At 43.4% G+C, this 16,284-nt stretch overlaps 1 protein-coding gene across 3 annotated transcripts in view; it reads right to left on the bottom strand.

The window, feature by feature from the left end:
- Positions 1 to 15,455, bottom strand: part of ELOVL6 (ELOVL fatty acid elongase 6) — a 148,941-nt gene extending 133,486 nt beyond the window's left edge. Inside the window, exons 1-2 of one of the 3 annotated variants that reach the window (XM_028492180.2) lie at positions 15,367 to 15,455; positions 14,572 to 14,692 (exon numbers count right to left, since the gene is read on the bottom strand). In XM_028492180.2, coding sequence (XP_028347981.1) covers positions 14,572 to 14,660 — 89 coding nt within the window. In that variant the 5' untranslated portion in view covers positions 14,661 to 14,692; positions 15,367 to 15,455. Of the gene's footprint in view, positions 1 to 14,571; positions 14,693 to 14,846; positions 14,969 to 15,366 lie in introns of those variants that run through there. The other 2 variants (XM_055086174.1, XM_007105849.3) reach the window with 2 other exon arrangements.
- Positions 15,456 to 16,284: the final 829 nt, after the last annotated feature.

Here is a 16,284-nt window from a genome sequence, read left to right on the forward strand (position 1 = left end):
CTCTCTAGAGACAGGTTTATGTTTAATCTTTTATTGCTATTAGATTAGATGACTATTGTCCCTGGGGAAGCTTCGCCCTATTAGATACATTCCTGAAACCCAGACATAAAAGTTGTCATGTTCAAGTGAAAGGAATGTCTGTTATCACCCTTCCTTAAAAAAGCAGGAACCTTTCCTACTAAAAAAAATAATCAAACTGTATAATTTAGAAACGGAGAAAGACAGGGAAGTTTTTGTGACATCAACAGTATGACTAATCTCTACCTTAATCTGAGAAAATGTATTCATTTGAAATAAGAATGTGCAGCTCCCTGTTCTCACAAAATGCTTTTGTGTTTAACTATGTTGCTTAATGTTTATTAAAATGTGCATTGGTGTTTTACAAAAATGCTTATTACCTTATATCAGATAATACACCATTATAAAATGAAGCTGATCTTTTACTATGAGGATAGTAAGTACACTATAGTTAATGCAAAAAATGAAAAAATATGACCATATGCAAAATCCCACCACCTATACATACCCAGAATGTAATACAAAAAAGATTATGGAAAACTGGAGGAGCAATAAGAGAAATAACAATCATCATTTTACACAACTACTTTTTACCATTTTGGTACCAATATTATTTTCTTCCTTTTTTTTCCTTGTGCATACAATCCCACCTTTCCCCCCACTTTAGGCAAGCTTTTGACTTCTTTCTGATCGGAGTGGTTGGTTTGGCTGCCTAGAAAAGGACTAATAATTCCCAACAATTAAAATGGATTCACTAAAAATTAGTCATGCTAAATGAATATCTTTCCTCTTAAAAAGAAAATTAGATGAAAAAAAGAAGTCTTTTTATTATTGTTTCAAGAAGGCACTAGACAGTCTCCCATAATTCACTTAAGGACCACATAAAGAGGTACTGGATAATAAAGCAGATACACATCCGAGAGTAAATAAACAGCCTTGTGTATTCATTCATATCTGCATTCATCTAGTCAACACACAGTGAGGGCAACCATAGCCAAATTCTGTGATAGGCACTGATTTCAAAGATAGAAGCCAGAATACGAATCTATTTATGAGCCAAGTGCCAGCAAACCACAAAGAAAGGACAACCGATTTTGGTGGGCGGGGAAGAGAAAGGTTTTGTATTTGAATAGGCCCGGGAGGAGGGCTATTTCAATAGGTAACACTAGTAAGATAATCTGGAGCTGGGATTTTGAATGGCTTTTCAAATCAGTCAAAAGAATTCTGATTTGTCCTATAGACAAGGGGAAACCACTGAAGGTTTTTACCATGGGAGGGACATGAAGGGATCTGTGACTTAGAGAATGCTGAACGCAGGGCAGGAGTTGGAGGTTGGAAAGTGAGCGAGGAGACAAAAAGTAGTGCTGGGGGCCTGAAGAAGGCCAGTGGCAATGGAAATGAACCGAGAGAAAGGAAACTGAGGGCCAGATCACAAAGGACTTAGAGATAAGGAGGGAGATAAGGAGGGAGAGAAGGAGGGAGAGAAGGGTGCTGGACAGAGTGACGGCCTGGTCCCATGTAGCTAGCTGATAAAGGAGGTGGAACAGGCTAGAAGAGGGAGAGGTGTCCAGTTTGTGAAATCAATGATCTGAGAAGACAGACGCAAAGAATGTAAGATGGAATCAGCACCACCACAGCGGCGCTCCTCGTTAAGGCAAGAATCAGCTGGGAAGATCTTTTCCAGTACCTGGACCCCTCCACGGACCCGTTAATTCTGAATCTCTGAGATGAAGCCTGTACACGTGTATTCTGAGGAAAAACAAACTCTCCACGTGAGTCTGGCCCAAATACCTGGTTAAGGATCGAGGACAAGGAGCGTGGTTCTCAAACTTTTTTCTACCTCAAACTACCCTCTTGTCAGTAGAAAACGAACCCAGTAATTACAAAGAACTGGAGAAGAACCAAGTACCAACCAAAGCGGTATAATTGCAAACAATATCAGCCATCACAAAATACAGGTTCCAAAAAAGTATTTCTGCAAATACGAATGCAGGAACAGTAAATGAAAACCAACTACAACTCAAGACAACCCCACTGGTTCAGGGCTAACAGAGAGTCCTTAAAATTTCCAGAATATCCCATACAATAGGGGCTTTGTATTGTTCCAAAGCACCATGTTGTGGACTTTTTAGTAGAATACTAAATTAGGACTGCCCACTCCCTCACTGTATTTTCTAATACAGACTTGCTCATTTTAATGTAGAAGTGCCAAATTTTAGTAAGCTTTCATACATTTCTCAGGAGTTTCCTAGTAGGTAATATTTAATTATTCAAAAGTATAGGAGTTCTAATTTTTTATTTTTCAGAAGTATCCATGTGGATTACCAGTGAACTTCAGATGATATTCTAAAAAAGAAAGCCTAGAGTGGAGACAGTAATCATTTTCAAATGCATACAAGACACTCATGCAGAAGTGAGAACAAATTACAGCTAGAGTCAGGACTAAGTACTAATGGACGACCCATGGAGGGTCATAACTTTCAGGTCAATATGTAGAACAGTCTTCCAATAATCAGAGGCACCCCAAGTAGAATGAGCTTCTAGTTCTTCAGCTTCTTGAGGAAGTCCTCAGGTTCTGACAGTGGATGACCAAGTCAAGAATAAGGAATTGCTTTGCCCAATTAGGAGACTATTCCTAATGACCATAACACACACAGAAATGCTATTAGCTATGACCTTCTCCGCAGTCAAGAAAAGATAGTTTAAGACACTTGACAGCCTACACGTGTCTCTCCTTCTCACCCCAAAAGCAAAGTAAAAATGAACAATGATGTGAGGCAGAATGATAATCTTCATTACTTTTTTTTTCCTGCTGACTAGACTCTACCTTCTGAATGTTGAGATATTCTCAGTTCAGAACAACCAGAAACAATGCAGGATGAGTACAGCTGAGTCCTTTAAATATATCGAGGTGGAATGTAGACTGCTTTTTGGAGCTACCAATGAATGAAACCATGGATAAAAATGTTATGTCATTTATTTCAGAATTGTTGTGCATTACTCAACAAAGAGATAAACCTATCTTAGCAAGTCATGAAATATTTATTGAAACTAGCCAATCCTCAACTTATTTATTCTATCTCTATTTAAAAATTAATTTACTTCAACTTACAAAGAAAAAAAATTAAATGCGTGAGGCAGTACATAGTTTTTCAAACATCTTTTAGGTGGATGTCAGCAAAAAAGTTTGAAGAACACTCCTTTAACCTAGAAAATTCCATTAAACCACCTATTTTTTCTGATTAAGGCTCACAGTGTTCCTTGGCCTCTTAATCTTCTCTTACTTTTATAGTCAGTACCAAGTGCTGCACTCCTTCGTGGGGACATTTTTCACAAGGACCTAAGTTTCTACCTCCAAGATTTCCTACCTACCAGACAATAAAAGAAAGCAAACATAACTGCTCTGACAAATGAATGCTTCAGCAAAAAAGAAAAAAACAAAAAACAAAACCTGCTTGATTTCCTGGACCATTGGATCATTCTCCAAGTCAAAACTGCTAGTGTTAAAACCACAAATTCCAAGTATCTACAACACTAGGTCTTAAAGGGGAATCACTCTACAGTTGATAGGGGCCCGGTGGGTCAGGCCACATATGAGTTAAGCATTATTAATAATAGGTTAGTTATAAAACACCTCTAATAGCACAGCAAACTTTACCTGTGGGCTTCCCTGGTGGCGCAGTGGTTGAGAGTCCGCCTGCCGATGCAGGGGACGCGGGTTCGTGCCCCGGTCCGGGAGGATCCCACATGCCGCAGAGCGGCTGGGCCCGTGAGCCATGGCCGCTGAGCCTGCGTGTCCGGAGCCTGTGCTCCACAACGGGAGAGGCCACAACAGTGAGAGGCCCGCGTACCGCAAAAAAAAAAAAAAAAAAAAAAACCTTTACCTGTGCTATCATCACAAAGAGGGGTGCGAGCTGCCCACTGCAGTGCTACCTCCAGGCCTAGAAGGACAGCTATTGGTTTGTATCCCCAGGAGTACCCAGGTAAGATTTGAAACTGGCCCCCTTATACTGGAAGCCAGGAAGAGACCAAAGAAATAGGCAGCCACTCCAGATTGGTAGGTGGCAGGTAACAGGCAAGGGGACTTACTAATGAAGCTTGTCTTGGGTGGCTGCAAGACAAGTAAATCTTTGCACCTGCCCGCCAGAACTAAGAGTTTATATGCTGTCCTTAGGAGGTTCAGCCCTGCATACCACCCAGACGGTCTCAACAACACATTACCCTCTCAAGGCTGCATCACTGAAATGGCTCTGGCTGTGGCAACGGTGGGCAAAACTTATATTCCAAGGGCAGGGGAGGGGGTGAAGAGCCTGAATCGCCCAGGTCTGGCTCTCCAGTCAACTGGGGGCCAACGTCCTCTTGATGACCTCCTCCAACAATGTCCAGAGGACTATTTCTAATAGCAAAATATTAGAAACTTAACATGTTCAACCTAACATGTAAGGAAGTGGTTATCTAAATTAAGACCAAACAATACAATATTAAGTAGCCACTGAAAATTATACTTACGGAGAGGTTTTAGTGACATGAAAAACATTTATAATGTAAAGAGGAAACAAACCGACATATAAAGTTGTAATGAGACAGTAGGTGAATGAAAGTACCCAGTGCAGTCCCTGGCACATAATAGAGAACTCTATCTGTCGTTGACATCCACTGAATGATCTAAAGTATATAAAACTCTTGGAAATAGGGGCTTTCCTGGTGGCGCAGTGGTTGCGCGTCCGCCTGCCGATGCAGGGGAACCAGGTTCGTGCCCCGGCATGGGAGGATCCCACATACCGCGGAGCGGCTGGGCCCGTGAGCCATGGCCAATGAGCCTGCGCGTCCGGAGCCTCTGCTCCGCAGCGGGAGAGGCCACAACAGAGGGAGGCCCGCATACCACAAAAAAAAAAAAAAAAAATCTTGGAAATAAAGCTGAAGGAAACGTGGCAAAATAACAGTGGTTGACTCTGGATAAGAATTAAAGGTGGTTTTTTTCCTGCATATTTTTTAATGTTTTCATTTCTTTTTTTCTATAGTAAATATTTACTTTAAAATCAGGAAAAGGATTTAAAACTAATAAACAAAACAATGTTCTCTTTAATTCTTCACACTGTAGTAGCTGACCTTTAAGAATAAGGACATCTCCAACCCATATATGTGTGTGTGTGAGTGGGGTAATATATATATTTTTTTAATTTTATTTATTTATATATTTATTTATTTATTTCCCCTTGTCAACAGCTGTTGGCTATTTACCAGGAGCTGCTAAAACCTGACTGAAGGAAAGCCTGGCTACAGACAGTACCAGGTGGAAACAGAAGCTCCTAGGGTTTAGAACCAAGCTGAGTGGACAGTGCTCATAGCATAGAGAAGCAGACAAAGTATGCTTTGTAAGACATGTTCCAAACCTGTATGTCATGGTTTGTTTGAGATAAAATTGGAATATTTTATGATAGAAGCATTATTAAAGGTGACATGGCTTTCTACAATTGTAAAAGTATTGATAGTAATACTTAGAATAATTCTTAATGATTATTTATATCTGCATAGTACAATGCTCATTGTAACATTAATAGTGCTTTTTGTAGTTATTCTTGCCTTAAGTGTTCAGGATCCACTTAGGGAAAAACAGAATATAGACACTGTGAGATACCAGACTAAAACCACAGGTACCTTCCATGTTTACAGTACTGCCAAGTTTCCAAGTGCATTATTTTATTGATTGAATATTTATTCTCATACGAATAGGGGGATGACAGGGGCCTGGGTGACCAAGCCTTAGTCAAGGTTGGAGTCCATTTCTCCTTTTTTTGTCCCTACATACAAATTCCAACTTGTTTAACCATATTGTGCCTCATTTCCTATTGTGTAAAATCAAAAAGATAATACATCAAAGGGTGGGTGGGAGGATTTAACCATTAACATATATAAAACACTTTAAAAGAAAGCCTGCAGTCAGTAAACAACTATGTATCAACTATTAGTATCATTACTCCAGAATGAAGAAAATCTACCTTCCTTTCTAAGATCTTGAAATTAAATCTATGTCAAAAAGTCATAAAATTGAGAGGAAACTGCAAACTTGATATTTAGAATAACTTTTTATTGAGCTTCGTACCCTCTTATTGTAATGATAGACCAGCTTTTAAATGCTTAAGGCACCCTTAGATTTCAAGAGAAGTCTCACACATTAAAAACAATAGCTTCAGGATTAAATCTTTTCATCAGGCCTTTTTTTTTTCCCCCCATTGAGCCTCCTGAAACAAGATCATGAAATTCTCAACTTCAAAGAGTTCAATTCCACTGAACCCACTCTACCTGAAAAAGTCAATTACCCCAGTTGGAGTGGGCCTAGCATCTTAAAAACTTGTACATTGTATTAACACCACCTTTATAAATAGAAGGAGACAGGCAATTGGGCCTAAAAGACAGGCAATTGGGCCTAAAGGACAGGCAATTGGACCTAAAAGACAGGAAAACTTGAGGGTTTCACCTACTATTACCCATACTGAAGATTTTTTTAAAATTATTAATAATTGGGGTAAAGCCAAGTACTAAATGTTCAAATTTTGCAGTTTTAAGACACTTACTAAAATAGTATTATTTAACTAGTTAAAAAAATTGACAAAATAGTCAAATTAGGCTGTATTTTTAGAAAAGTACATTTGGCTCAGGAAGAGGCTTTTTTTTTTTTTTGGCCACACTGTGCGTCTTGTGGGATCTTAGTTCCCCAACCAGGGACTGAACCCAGGCCCACGGCAGTGAAAGTGCTGAGTCCTAACCACTGGACCACCAAGGAATTCCAAGGAAGATGCTTTTCTAATAGCAGGAAACACACACAAAATGGTCTTTAATGGGGTATCGGTTTTCATTTTTTAAAAAAGTCACTTTAACATGTTTATGTATATACACGTTTGTGTGTACATATATAAATATAAACTTTTCTAAGCAAATGTGTATACTCTCCTAACAAAGATAAATGATAAACATGCATTTCATTCATCTTGTCAGTCTTCTTCAGAGAGTGATCTTTTGTACTGCCCATTAAGCGTTAATAATCAATTCAAAAATTCAGCCTCGGGAAGACTTCCCTGGTGGTGCAGTGGTTAAGAATCCACCTGCCAATGCAGGGGACAGGGTTCGATCCCTGGTCCGGGAAGATCCCACATGCCGCAGAGCAACTTATAAGTCCATGTGTCACAACTACTGAGCCTGCGCTCTAGAGCCCGTGCGTGCCACAACTACTGAAGCCCGCGTGCCTAGAGCCCATGCTCTGCAGCAGAAGAAGCCACCACAATGAGAAGCCCGCGCACTGCAGTGAAGAGTAGCTCCCGCTGGCCGCAACTAGAGAAAGCCTGTGCGCAGCAACAAAGACCCAACACAGCCAAAAATATAAATAAATAAATATATTTTTTAAAAAAATTCAGCCTCAGAATTCAAAGGATCATTAAAAAAACAAAACAAAACAAAACAGTCCCAGGATGGGTGTTAAAAAAATTAAGGGTTGAGGGACTTCCCTGGTGGCACAGTGGTTAGGAATCCACCTCCCAATGCAGGGGACATGGGTTCGATCTCTGGTCCGGGACGATTCCACATGCTGCAGAGCAACTAAGCTCATGCACCACAACTACTGAACCTGTGCTGCAGAGCCCACGCGCCACAACTACTGAAGCCCGCGCGCTCTAGGACCTGTGCTCCACAACAAGAGAAGCCATTGCAATGAGAAGCCCACGCACCGCAACGAAAAGTAGCCCCCACTTGCCGCAACTAGAGAAAGCCCACGCACAGCAACGAAGACACAACACAGCCAAAAATAAATAAATTAATTAATTTAAAAAATAAAATAAAGGGTTGAGCTAAAACATCTGAAATTTATCTTGAAGAAAATGAAGTTATATTATATACATATATATACTATATTATATACACATTATACTTTAAAATATGTGATCACAGATTTGGTTAAAAACAGTAGGGGTCCCCCTCCCCAAAATAATTATATCAATGATATTTTCCTTATATTACAATTAGAAACCCAAAAAAAGCTTTAGAAAGAAAAAAACTAAAATATGAAATCCCAAAGGAAACAGAATTAACTCATTAGAAAACTGTATGAGTATCTGTCCAGCAAAACTGCTTCTAATCAGCATGTCTACTTATCTCAGCAAAGATAAGTGTAAATCTTTTTCATTTGTACATTATTTTGGGCAGAGAGGCTTAAAGTTAAATTTTAGAAAGTTCATAGTGGGTGAATGACTAAACAAAAGGGTTCCTAAAAATATCTGTCATTCCAATATACTAAGAAAAATAACCTTGAAACTAAAAATCATGAGTTCTCAGTACAGAAGTGAATCATGATAAAATTATAAGCTTGAACTTAGATGACTTACCAGGATCTGTGCTTTGGGATGATTTTTGCTCAATGAACTTAAAATTACAAATCCATTCTTGACTCTAGGGCAATCTTTTTTTTTTTTTTAAAGGATTAATCTACCTCTAAAATAAAATTATTTTAAGTCAAATATAATTAAGGATGCTGTTGTTTTAAAATACTCTGAGGGGCTTCCCTGGTGGCGCAGTGGTTGAGAGTCCGCCTGCCCATGCAGGGGACACGGGTTCGTGCCCCGGTCCGGGAGGATCCCACATGCCGCGGAGCAGCTGGGCCCGTGAGCCATGGCCGGTGGGCCTGCGCCTCCAGAGCCCGTGCTCCGTGCTCCACGGCAGGAGAGGCCCGCGTACCGCAAAAAAAAAAAAAAAAAAAAAAAAAAAAAAGAATTCTCTGAGTAACTATGCCAACTTTACGCATCTGTACTTGCCTGTATACACACACAATCAGAATACAAATAAAGGAATGAAGTTATGAGCTTTCAATAAAGCCTTGTTATATTTTCAATAAATCCTTATTTTCAATAAAGCTTTCAATAAAGCCATGTTATAGTTTCATTCAGATTTCCTTAGATTATCAATAGGAATAATATCTGTGGTATAGGTAACTTTTCTAAGGTAAACTTTCCCAGATTAATGCCTGTGCTCTTCTAACAAAGATAAATGGAAAGTAAGTGGAGCAGACAGATTTGAAGCTAAGAATAAAGGTACAGAGCAAAGGCAAATTGTGTGGACTGTTGTCTGATTCCTGTTAATAAAGCCTGCTCAGCTCACCTGTATCCAGACATGAAAAATTAAGCGAATCATGGCAACAATTTTTGGATAACTCATCTCAGAAAATATTGGACCTGAAATATCCAGATCATTGAACCAAAGATGAATTCTTGATTTGCTGTACTCCTTCATTTTATTTTGTTGGCTTAAGACAGGCTAGACGGTTATTTTATGCTCTCCTAAGTATTTTTAAGTCTCCATCCCTCTCAAAACTTTCCCGCTGACTAGATAGATTCTCCCTAGAAGGAAATATGCAAAGCAACTCTTGGATCTGGAGTGGACTGACTTTGGAGTTAAATTCCAATGTGATCCTGACACTTTTAGAATTATTATCATCTAACATTAAAAGCACCAAGGAGCCTTCTTTAGACCACAAAATTTAACTTCCAATTTAACAAAAGGCCTACGTAAACATTTTACCACCATACGCATATTTATTACTAATGCAAATATAGAGATGGATAATCATAAAATAATTTTGCATTATCCCTGGAAATCCTAAAAAAAAAAAATCAAAGACTGCATGAATATACATCGTTCTTTTAAAGCTACATAAAAGTTCAGATTAAAGTTCCTTCACAACATTTCATTATTTTCTAGGATCATAACAGATTCCAATTTTCCTCTGTATACTTTTTCTTAGTGTTCTCATTCTTAACCTAGTACATATTAGGCAACATCTCAGTGCTTTCTAAAGTTTATTGAATGAAATGTTAAGTTCCTCACACTTAGGATTTTCAATCTTAAGGCTAATATGAACTATGATTCTCCAAAATAAATGGCAAGCAACACACTGTGTACAATGTGGACACAGCAGTTTCCTAGACAGCTGACCAAATTTGTATTTGCTGTAGTGTCATTGATTAAATGAGACACTGTGGCCTTTTCTGACTCATGACCACAGATTGTACAGTTTTCCAGCCACTTTTCTTACAAAAGCATACAACAGGTCACAAGGAGGATTTTAAAGATCAATGCAAAGCAACTGTCACTACAGGAAGAACAACAGTCTGCATTCTAAAGTTTGATAGACATTATGATGCTATATTTTGAGTAAAAATCTAACACAGGCTTATAATACTTTTATGTTTTTTCATACTGAAATTGTACATGTTACTTTCCAAACCTCACATATAAGAAAGAACATAAAGATGTACAATTCCTTTTACTGATAGTGTTTCTTTTATTATTTTTCCTTAGTAAAAACCAATTTGTGGATAAAGTTTCCTTAGCCAGACAGTATTTACTTCTAAAAATTCCTACACTATCTTACAGACCCCAAATACAGAACTCAAAATATAAAAACAATAAAACCCTTATAACCATTACCACGGGTGGAGGGAGGGGAGAAAGTCAGAAAAATATACAAAGCTGGATGTGGAGGATGCCAGAGGGGAGCGGGGGAGGGTTTCGTGAGGTTCTAGACAAGCCCTGTGATGACGTCACCTCACATACATAATGTTACAGCAGTCAGCACAGGCCTCCTGCTTTCCTATTGGTGGACACCGTGTCAGCCGACATCAGAAGATAATCATCATTGGCCAGACAATTACAACTGGAGCAACTAGCATCCAGGGCTGCTAGCACAGGCCTGACAGGCTGCTGAAAGAGAAGGCAGAGCCCAGCTGCCCTTCTCACTCAATGAATTTTATGTCACCTTACCAATCACTAGGCGGTTTTGCTCTCTTGATGGCAGCCCTTATAAATTAACTCAGCTATTCGTGAAAATAACAGGTAAAGGCCAGACATCTCATAAAAGAACAAAATGCCTCTATTTTCAATGCCATAAAATCACAACGGCTTTTCTGTGTAAAATCAGAACTCAAAAATGCTGTTGAGCTAAAAGCAGGCATTTTCCTCTACCTCATGCAAAACACTTTCATTTACCAGATAATATTACCCAGGATATTTTTGACTTGACATATATTTTCAAGATGTGGCTCAGGATGATTCTCCAAGGCACAACATTTATTACTTTGCATTTCCATAGCTTTTCTAATCTATTACATGTGAAACCACCTGCTAGAAGAGTAAAACAGTCTATAGTATTTATCCCGTGTCTAGAACAATGAATACAGGGTTAATCATTGTTTAAGCAGCAATTAACTTGATAAACTTCCCTCAGTTGAACCCTTTAGTTTATAAAAACACCACTCCAAAAATGGGTCCCATTACACTAATATGTAATAAGGTAAGGAATATGGATTATAGGATAAGTTTAATAAAGGCCTTCAAACAATATTCAAAAGGTAGTTCAGACAGCATACTGACAAAACAGCACTCCTGGCCTTCCTCACAATTCTTCAAAAGACAGTAAGGGTAACTTATTTTTGAGAGATAAGTTATAATTCTCTAAATTGAGTTTTGACGCAGCCTCTAAATTGATGCTATGTCTAAGGGATTTTTAAGGACCACTGAAAGTGTTTTGTCAAAAAACAGAGTAGAAACTTCACAACATTGTATTTTTCCTCCAGAAGCTATTCAAGCCATTTTTAGTTAATGAGTCTGGGAAAGGTAAGACCTTGTGTTTCCTAAACTTCCCCTGCCCCCAAGAGGGTGTAAGCCTTGGTTATGGAGCTCCTTCTCCTGTTAACAAGGGAAATGAAAAGGAAATCTTCATTTTCTTATATACCTGGTTCAAGAATTTTTGGCTGTTGAGGTTTTGGGGGGGAGGCTTATAAGACTGGGACCCAAGGATATTGGGAGAAATGCATACACCCTGGGATAAAAGAAGAAAGCAAGACAATTAAGGTCAAAGAGAGAAAAAGTCAGGAAGGGGAAACCCTAGTGTGAGAGACTATGACATAGTACTCAAAACGCAAGGGGAGGCCAAGTATGTTAAGCTTCGAGTATGCACAGGTAGTGCTGGCAATAAAATGGACACCCATCATCATTTTAACCCACTAGACAACCCTTTTCCCCAGCATCTGCCATGTACAATGCACTCTTCGAGGTGCTCCGCATAATCAAGATTGGAATGAGACAAGAACCAATGCCCTGAAGAGATGATGGTCTAATAGGAGGCGCAGACACACATGCAAATATTTAGGCATATGAAGAAAAGCCAGGAGACACATTGCCAGATGAAAAGTACAGATAAAGAGCTAGGAGGAAAGAGAGGCAAGAGCCCAACAAGCGAAGATTAATTGGCTCACTTTTGCCATTTTCAGTCCCCAGAGGGCTAGGCCCTGTCCGGTTCAGTGTGTACTTGTTGAGCGAGCGGAGAAAAGAGGCGGGAAATGGTACCTGGAGGTGGAGGAGCCACAGACAGTGGCCTCAGAGAAAAGGCAACAAGTGAATAAGAGACAGTATCCACCGCGGAGGGGCACTGGCCCACAGTGAACCCGAGCTGCCGGCGCGAGGGGAGGCCGGCTCCAGAGACGCAGGTTCAACAAGGGTGCAGCAAGCTGGAGACAGGGCGGACGTTAGAAACCACAGAGCGCGCAGGGCCAAAGGGGGAGGAAGATGGGCTGAGCTGTGTGGCAAGCGAACGTGACAGACAGCTGCAGAGAAGACCAGAGCCTTCGGCTGGCCCGCCGTGCCGCCCGCCACCCCGGGCCACCGCCCCCGCCCTGCCTTCAGCGCCACCCCCTTCGCGGGAGGTGGAAGTGCCGCTGGAGAAGGTTCCCTTGGTGGCGCCCGAGGGGGCTTGGCCTCCCGGAGCGCCGAGGCCTTAAATGCCTAAACTCCTACTGGATCGAGCCTCCCGGTGCACAGCCGTCTTCCGGACCCACCCTCGGCGCTTGCGGCCTCGGCGGCCCAGGGGGCGCCCCGGCCCCGCGCCCCGTGTGCTGCCGCACTTCCCGGCTTCCCGAGCGGATCGCGTTCCCCTCCTGGCTTCCGGCAGCGGCCCCCCGGCCCCCGCGCCCTCGGAAGGCCCCAGCCACGCCGCAGCGAGTGTGAGCGCGCAGGGCCGCGCGCCGGGCCGGTCGCGCCCGCCCCAACAGGCCGGGCCCAGTCGGCACGCACGGCGCAGGGGGCGGGCCCGGCCGGGCTGCGGCCGCAAATGGCCCGCCGGTCCCGGGCGGGCCGGCGGGAGGGAGGAGGCGGGAGCGGCGGCCGAACCCCCCGAGACTAGTCGCGACTCCCGGGGGCCGGAGAAAAAGACGTTGAACCCCCATCACCCGGTTCCGGTGCACGGCACCCCCTATTGCACCGCTCCCCCGCCCCGGCCCCCTGGCGCGCCGGCGTCTCCGGTTTCCCATTGATGAGATGGGGGAGGGAAGGCAGGTCGTGAGGGCGCCGGGGGCAAGCGCTCGCGCACGCGGCGGGCGGGATCCCCCAGATCCCAGGAGGGAGCCCCCTCGGCCGGACCCTCTCATTCAGCACCTGGGAGGCTGCCAGCCGCTGCCCAGCTTGGGGGTGCGTTGGGCTTGCTCTTTACTGATCGCCAGACCTGGGGTTAAGAGGAGTAAGAGAATGTCTGCCACAGCAGCTCGATCTACAGGGAAGAAGCGAGATGAGCACACACACCCTCCCCCTGTTAAATATTGCAAGGTGACACAGGATCGCTTCCCACACAGGGATTTTCACAAGGGCTGGCGGAGGGACACAGTGAACCAGAAAGATGCTTTCCCGGGTTAGAAGTTTGTCTGGGAAAGAGCCCCGAAGGACTCTGCGGACCCAGAGGTTTTTAATCCGTGTCTCAACTCCAGTCAGCAGCTTCCCACTGAATTAGAATTGAGTGTGTCCAAAAGGCGTTTCCGTAAAACAAACTTAATAATGGCGTGGCTCCACTCGCTCGGGTTCATTCATTTTTATTACTGTTTTCATTGTCCCCTCCTCCCCCACTCCCCGCCTCCGTCGCTTTATGAAACCGGAAAGGGATCCGCGTGGGGAAAGGGGTCCAGGAAAGGAGGAATCCGGCCGGGGAGCAGCAAAGAGGAAGACAGTGAAGTAGCAGAGCTGCAAGGAGAAAGGAAGGGCAGGAAGGATGGGGAGAGGGCGAGGACCAGAGAGCTGAGGACGGCGGGCCGGAGAGGGTTAAAGGGAGCAGGCGACTGGGTCCTCCCTCCACTGCCTTTCACACTCTGCTTGCGGGAGGCCAAGCAAGAAAACCCCAATCTAGAGGAAAACAAGGAGTAGCACAGGTAGGGACTGTGGCATCTCTCCCGCCTTCCCTGTAGCACAGACATCTACTCTATGTACACATATATGGTCTATGTTATATAATCTATGTTAAAGATGCGTGTGTAGCCACGGTTCACCCAGGGGCACCCACAGACTCACGCGCTTCATGCAGACCCCATGTCTCCTGCACCCGGGAGACCCGGGAACTCAGCGATCCGCTCACTGCTGCTCGCGGTTCCTCGCTCGATTCACGCCCCAGAAAGGGAGTACCGACATTAAGGCACACCGGGAAGACGCGCAGGGCTGCCGGGGACAGTATCACGCGAAAGCATCACCTACCAGTTTTCCTGCATCCACTGGATGGCTTCATTCTCGTTGAACTGCTTTTCGAATTCATATTCTTGTAAAGTCAACACTGACATGTTCATTGGGGCTGATCTTCGGAGTCGCTACGTGTTCTCTACACAAAATAAAATAATCTGTAAAGCGCTTGATTTCGAGTGCTCGCCTGTCTGCTTCCCCCACCCACCCCCCTAGGTCTTCCCCTCGCCGCTCGGTCTCCGGCGATCGGTCTCCCCCAGCCTCTCTCAGCTACGGTCGGGGTTGAGCATTGCCTGTGCCTCTGCTCCCAGCTCCTCGCTCTGGGACTCTCCTCCTCCGGGCGTCCGCATCCACAGTAGGAGGAAACGAATGCCTTGCGGTCTTAGTGCCCGCACGTTTGTCCATCACCCTTTTTACTTGTCTACGGGGAAATCTCCTCCCCCTCGTGCGATCTGACAAATTAACCCTTTGCGCGGGAGACTGAGAGAAAGAGAGACCTCTCTAGCCCTGGGGGGCAGTTTTGTTTCCGTGAAGGTGACTAGGGGAGTAGAGGACGGGCTCGGAGAGGGAGGAAGTGGCCTCGAGGTCATTCACAACCCCCCAGTCCCGACCTCGTGGGCCGCCTAGCCTGGCTGTTGAATGAAGTTTCCGAGAACCGAGTGCAGCCGCAAGGCGAGCTTGGCGAGTAGGTGATAAATAGTAAAACCTGCCAGCTCTCTCGCAAGAACTCCAGACAAATTTGCGCTGAAATCCCGCGTGAAAGGAACGCAGTTCCTACCTCTTGGCCCCCGCCTCACCCTCCAGGTCACTCACCTCCGAGCTCTGGCTTTGACTTACTTTAACCTGGGGCCCGGCCCGCTGAGCTCCCCAGTCAACTGCTGGCTGGGGATGCTGCGGACGAGGGCGGCGAAAAGTCGAGAGTGACTAGTAGCCAGAAGAGGAAGGGAGGTTAGGTGGAGGGTTTGCGTACGGGAAAGGGTAAAGTTAATGAACTGAGAAAAAGTGGGGAAGGAAGTTAGCAGATGGGAGAACTGGACCAACTGGTCCAATGCAAAACCTATTTGTATGCGTGAGAAATTCGCTTTATTTATTGTACGGTGGTAGATGGAACAGAATCACGTTTGAGGAGAGGGCTAAATGTAATGTTGACCTCTACTGATGCCCCAGTCTCACAGCAGTGTTTTAACCTCTGCTTCCATATACACCCATCTTTCTTTTCTCAGAGGGAAAAGTATTTTTTACTCTGTCCATCTCTCCACTCATTCCTCACTAGTTAGGAAAAATGAAATGAGACATGGAGGCATCTGATAATATAATCTATGCATGTAATTGTAAGCTTAAAACATAATAATAATAAGGAACCTATGCTTTAAAAATTAGGTGGACATTAGGGCCAGGAAGAAAATTCTCTTTCTCTCTCTGTACCTCCCCACCTCCAAGGCAGTCCAAAGAGAGGATGTTTTCATTTAAAGTCAGGTGCCTGGAACCACTGAAAAGTGGGAACTGCGAGAAACATCTCTGTAAATGAGGAGGGTATAATAAAAAGTTAAAGAGTTTTAAAAATCCAGTACAACTATATATATATATATATAAAATCAGTAAATTAATTTATAAATTGATGCTCCCAAACATTCCATGTTCAGACTTTCCTCATCTTTCCATTTAAGGGTGTCATTCTAGAGACTTCTGCAGTACAAGTCTGAGTGAATTTGAAGGTAAAGCCTAGACCAA

Source organism: Physeter macrocephalus, chromosome 7, assembly GCF_002837175.3.
Source record: "Physeter macrocephalus isolate SW-GA chromosome 7, ASM283717v5, whole genome shotgun sequence".
Lineage (NCBI taxonomy): Eukaryota > Metazoa > Chordata > Mammalia > Artiodactyla > Physeteridae > Physeter > Physeter macrocephalus.